Source organism: Penicillium verrucosum (genome assembly GCF_028828655.1).
Source record: "Penicillium verrucosum strain IBT 35672 chromosome Unknown utg000003l_segment0_segment0, whole genome shotgun sequence".
Lineage (NCBI taxonomy): Eukaryota > Fungi > Ascomycota > Eurotiomycetes > Eurotiales > Aspergillaceae > Penicillium > Penicillium verrucosum.
Genome location: NW_026643212.1, coordinates 1,017,510 through 1,023,590, shown reverse-complemented (window position 1 = coordinate 1,023,590; position 6,081 = coordinate 1,017,510). Strand labels below are relative to the sequence as shown.

The window sequence follows — 6,081 nt, the reverse complement described above, 5'->3', positions numbered from 1 at the left end:
TATAGCTCTCGCTAATTTTATTACTAACGCGGATAGAGGTATTTATAGGATTTTCTTTATATAGGATAGAGATCCCCTAGCGAAAGTTAATCGGGTAATAGTAAATAGTTAGGACGAATTAATAGCCGAGACTATTTTATAATCGTATATTTTTCTTATAAGAAGAGCTAGGCCCTTTTAGACTTAGGTAAATATTATTATACGGTCCGCCTTCGAGTTAATTTAATTATAAAGACTCTATAACGGCTAAATGCTTATCGTAGCGTAAGCGAATTAGAGTTAACGGAAGCGTAGATTAATCTTATAAAAATAAGAGATAAAATTTAGCGGAGGATTACGGTATAAAAAGGGGAGTAAGTAGTATTAGTTTCCGACTTAAAAAAGTCTAATAATAGACGCGCTCTAATTCGCCGTAGACTACCGCGATATTATAGCTTAGGGATATAATTAGCTTAATTAATAAAAATGATAAAACTACCCCTCGTACGTAGATCTATAGGGAACGGTAGATACGCTAAGAAAAGCGGGTCAGTTTGATTTAATCCGGGCACGATAGAGCTTTTCCCTAGATAAATCGTAGACCTTTCCTACCGTCTAGCCACTCTATTAATATCTAAAATAAGTATCGCGGTTATAATTATCCTTAATTAATAATAGTACCGAACTTACCCCTACGATAATAAATTGATATTATAGTACGTTACAAATTACGGTTCTCGCGCGGAACTTGACCGAAAGCGATATATAACCCTCTATACCCGTAGGAGAAGGGCAAAGGATTATCTCGCGTATAAACAAAGTTCTTAATAATTCGTTTTAGGTCTCTATAGAAGATAGTGGTATTCCCTTACTACCTTTAACGCTTCGAACCTACGGTCTCTCGAGTTTTGACTATATCTCTACTTAATAAAACCTCTACTTATTTCCTTAACGCGGCTACTTCTTTACTTAACCTATCTATAGCACTAATTATATCTAAATACTTTCGCTAGATTCCCTAATTCTATAGGTCCTAGTCCTTAAGCGACTCTATATTAGATCTAAAGCGTATTAGTATTAGGATTCTAGTCCTATCTCTAAGGGAAACCTACTATACCCGTTTATCTAATCTATAATTAAGCCGTTAGTATACGACTTCTTATAAGGTAATAGTTCTAGACTTACTCTACTATATATTCGATTATTTTCACTATTAACTCTATAGAATACTTAGGATTTAAGAACTTTACGGATCTAGCTCTACCTAAAGCCCGTTTCTTAGTCTATTCCTTAGCCTATTATCCCTAAGTTCCCTCTTTATTACTATATCTATCTATAGAGGTAGCCTTACTATCGTTATCGGATTCTTTAGTCTATTAGGAATAGTAATCGTCGTCTATAGAGCCGGCGATTAACGTAGGGGGGCTCTAAATATTGTTTAGCTCCGGTAAGCCTAATAAAAGTAATTAAGACATTTAGTCTATATACCGCTACGAATTTCTCCGGTTATCTATTACAATTATCTTAAAGTTAAGTAGGGGGCTTAGGGAGAGACTATAAAATAAGGAATAGAGGGTAGTAAGAAAAGGGAGAATTTAATCCCTTAAAGATACGAAGTAAAAAGTAACCGTACCTAAATAAGCCTAGTAATAAGGACCTAAACTTAGTATCTCCCTATATTATAAATTAATAAGGTTTAAGTAATTTTATCTATTTTTACTTATAAGGGGTCCTCTCCCTATTAAGCTCCGAATATACCTCGAGGGAAAAAAAAAAAAAAAAAAAAAAGAGAAACGGTAAGTTTAGTAGGTGATATAGCTATTAAATATAGCTATCCTTTCCCTAAGTGCCACGCCTTACTAGGTTTAAATTTTATCTTTTTATTTTATTATTATATTTATATTTATTTTTGTTTTACGTCTATTTAACTATATACTACCGTTTATTACGTTTATTTATATTTTACTATTAACTGTAGTATAACTAGGCGTAATAATTATCCCGAGGGTAGTAGATAACCTCGGATATCGACTATTTCTTAACTAGTATAGTATACTAATAAACGACTACTTTTATCTTATAAAATTATAGGCCTCTTCCGCTAAATTGAATAGCCTATAAACAACCTAGTAATAGTATTATATAGTACTTTCCTTATTTATAGTTACTATTCTCCCTCGGAATCTATATAGAGGCTAAAGATCGACTAGGGTTAGGATATATCTAGTAGAGAACTATTCGACTAGGGTCTTATCGAGTAAGCCCGTACTTATAGCTATAATAAAAGACCGTAATTAATTAAGACCGCTATAGAACTTTCCTATCCTAAATAAACCTATAACTATCCCTAAGTTCGACCGACTTCTTTTTATAATTTTTATTTTATCCGAGCTTTATAGCAACTCGCCTTCTACTACTATCCTTATTTAGTAAATAATCTATTATCTAGATATCTAGATCGAAAATATCTAAAACCGATAAGATCGCCTAGTCTTTATAGGAAAAGAAGAACCTTCTTTCCTAGTTATATCGGTACCGAAGGATATCTTAGAAGGAAAGATCTAGGGTATACCTTAGGTAGTTCGGCGTAAAATAAACGGGCGAGGTATTAAGGTACAAACAAAACTACCTATTACGGGAATATCGCTCTATATAGGAAAGCCTATCTAAGACTACTAGCTTAGGGGTAGTTCCGTTACGAGTCTAACGCGAAGAAGCTCGGGGGTCCTACTTGCCGTCGCTTCTAATCTATATACCTAGAGGCTCCCGTATAAAAACTCGATATTTGATCTATACATTAGAGCAGCTAGTCGTTTTAGAATATCGCCTAATAAATGACTCGGATAGCGTAAATAAGAGACTACTAGGTAGGATATAGCGGTAGCCTTAGCGATAGGCTAGGAGGGCTAATAATTCGATAGGTTATACGATCCGACTGCTATATACTCTAAGATCCGCGCCCCCGCTATACGTTTCGTACCTCTAGAAGTTTATACATTGTATAGTAGCTACCGTAAGAGCGTTACGGAATGCCGCGGTCTTATAACTCTTAATATTTACCCCTTCTATATACAACTCAATAGAGATAGCCTATCTACCTTATACGTCTTAAGATATCTCTATATATATAAATAATATTGATACTAAGGGTCTAGCTTTTTATCGGTCGGCCTATTTGAGACCGATCTATATTAGTCGCCGAAGAAAACGTAGCGTGATTCCTATATTATCCCAAATACCTAAACCTAGACATATTTGCTAGTCACGGCATTATGTTACGACGATAATGATGTTACCTTAAGTATCAGCAACCGCCGCGCATAGGGCACAAGCGGCTCCATGGTTCACATTGGCAGAGCCCCCACTGTCCGTGTACCTCCTCGCCGAATAAAATGATTGAAGATCAAACATGAGCTGGTAATAATTAATGCCTACTTTAGGAAAGTACTATAAAAAAATTTACTTTTTACTTTTTACCAGCGGCGGCAGCATTTTCGTCTTGGCTGGCGACAGTGTTGCCAACAGCCCCGGAAATTTTCAAAGAACAATATATCCAAAGAGCTGAATTGAATATAAATCATAAGTGGAGGTGAGTCTTGAGAGCAGCGCGTTTTTAATAGAGAGCCAATGAGCAATGTCATAAGAGCTTCCTTGGACGACCTAGCTATATGTGAAAGATTCCCAGATCAACAATAGTCTCCATGTAGGGAATTCAGATCGTTCGGGGTTACAAATACACTCATTGCCTTCTACATGTAGACAAGATTATTTTGAATATATTCCGCGATATCTTTGTACCTCGAAGCTGGATCATGTCAACTAATGTTTGAATGTTATCGAGTAGGAAGCTATTTCTGGCTATTTCTGCATAGCCCAGCAATTAAAGTGGAAGTGGATATTACTCAGCCCGAGCTTACTAACGACAACCCTACAATCCCTTTCTCCACTTTGGAGTAGATCAGCAACGGCATTCAATACCAGAATCTAATTCGATAGATACAGTATGAAAAGACAAGTAAAAATAAAGGTGAAATAATGAAGCAAGCGATTGTATGACTCGGCTCATAATGTACAGTACATCGTCTCAATATACTCTCGCACTTTAAGAAATGGAATCGCTAGCTGGATGCCAAGTCTATGCATAAGTCTTTGTTGGCAGATTGTCAGGTGGGGTAGATTGTGTCGGATCATAGGCACACAGCGATGCGTAGGGGAGTCTCTGGTAGATGCGAACAAAAAGCACATTAACGTCTTTGGTCATCAAGGAGTAGATATATCCAATTACGCGTGACCTTTGGGCGAACTTTCTACAATAAGCACAGTACAGTATTTAAAACAAAGCTGTTGTGATTTCTATTGCACAATATTGGCCGTTGTATCGTCTCCACCCTTCTTCAAAGTTACCAGAGTTGGGGTCGGATAGTAGGAGCTCTAATCAGTTTAGCTATTGTCTCTAAAATGACGTCATTATGAAGATTACCAGCTGTGTAGTAAGAAAAGCCCAAAAGCCAGAAAGGTCTGCCGACAGAATATGTACCTGGCCCGTCTCCCGCATGCGAATCCCCATGCATACATCTGCGTTGCACAACTTGCTGTACTCATATGCCTTTTTCATCATATTTGTTCTGCGGCGACATTGTTTTTGGCGCGTCAGTTTTCTGGTTGAGGAGCGACTGAACGTTGCTTTTACTGTAGCCATTGCCAACGATTGTCTTTATTGCGATATTATGAGGTGAGGTTTTGGAGTGGTGTTTTATATAGTAAATACTTTGCCGATGGAACTTTAGATATGAAATTTTCAATCACCCAAACGATTGTGCTTTTCTTCAATGGACACTGAATAACATATCTTTATCAAGTAAGCATGCACTGAAGGGTCCAAATGGCCAACAGGTGAGAATGTCTACTTTAATCATCATTTAAAACGGTGAAGTATTTCAACGAGTGGCTCAAATATCCTATACAGTGATATTCGAAATCAGTTTTAACTCCAATCTCTCTCTCTTTGTTTTCCTAAGCTCCACCTAAAGCGCACTAGTCCGCATTGAGAAATCCTTCCGCCAGACTTGGATCTGTGTAAATTACAGTAATCTTATCTCTTGGCAATCCAAAATCCCTTACCTCATTCAACCTCGCAAACTATTTTTAACAAATCCTTTTCATCTACCTTCCCGTTCACTTTTTTTGTTGTACCCAACCATGTTTCATCCTGTTTCTCTTGACGATCGAAAGATCGTGAACGCCGAGAACATCATCTCGTATCGATTTACCGACCGGCTTGAACTTCGGCAAGCATTACAGCTAGCAGATAGTATCCATCAGGACGGGAATAAGAATCTCGCTCTATTCGGTGATACTGTCATCAAGCTAGTTTTTGTTAAGGAGGGCCTTTGTCGAGGTGCGACGCGTGGTAAGTGATGTGATATCACCACCCATAGTGATATGATATTGATCGATTCATCCGCATTTTTCCTAGGTCAGATAAACAACACCATATCGCAGAAATCGTCGAACGTCTATCTTGCGCAGCGAGGCTTCTCCGCAGGCCTGGCAGAATGTGTCTATAAGAATCAATCCCAAGGCAACACAATCTACCCGGGCCCTATGGCTACTACTGTGGAGGCCATCGTTGGAGCTGTCTTCAAGGATAGCGGAGAGAAGATTACGGCTGCAAAAGGCGCTTTGGAGGCTTTGGGCATTTCTTGGCATGAGTGATATCTCCGTCACAGGTAACGTGTCTTTGCCCCTCTTTGAAAAAAGTCAAGTTCGGAGCAACTGCTTGTGTTAATGGGACTCTAGTTACTCCCCGTAGAGGCCTACGGATGCTTCTCTGCTGGGGCTGGTCGGTGGAACTACAAAGACGCGGAAGTGACATTTCGAAGCATGGTGATGTGAAACCGACCCGCTTCGAAATGGATTGTCGCGCTTTGTAGTTCCGCCCACTTGCCCTTGCAGAGCAGCTTCCATACGCCCGTACGAGGATGAAGTGGGCTTCTTAAAGCTACGACGCCATTTCTGATCATATTTGACTTGGAATAAACCGACGAGGATGACCAATCACTAATACCAACCTAGGCTGTCGTCATCATGTCAAACTGGTAA

At 38.6% G+C, this 6,081-nt stretch overlaps 1 protein-coding gene across 1 annotated transcript; it reads left to right on the top strand.

Annotated features, from left to right (window-relative positions):
• Positions 1 to 5,178: 5,178 nt before the first annotated feature.
• On the top strand, positions 5,179 to 5,694 carry N7516_008147 (ribonuclease III domain-containing protein; the record flags this gene model as incomplete). Its single annotated transcript, XM_057220867.1, has 2 exons — positions 5,179 to 5,389; positions 5,456 to 5,694. The coding sequence occupies 2 exons, from the start codon at positions 5,179 to 5,181 to the stop codon at positions 5,692 to 5,694; spliced, it is 450 nt and encodes a 149-aa protein (XP_057071139.1).
• Positions 5,695 to 6,081: the final 387 nt, after the last annotated feature.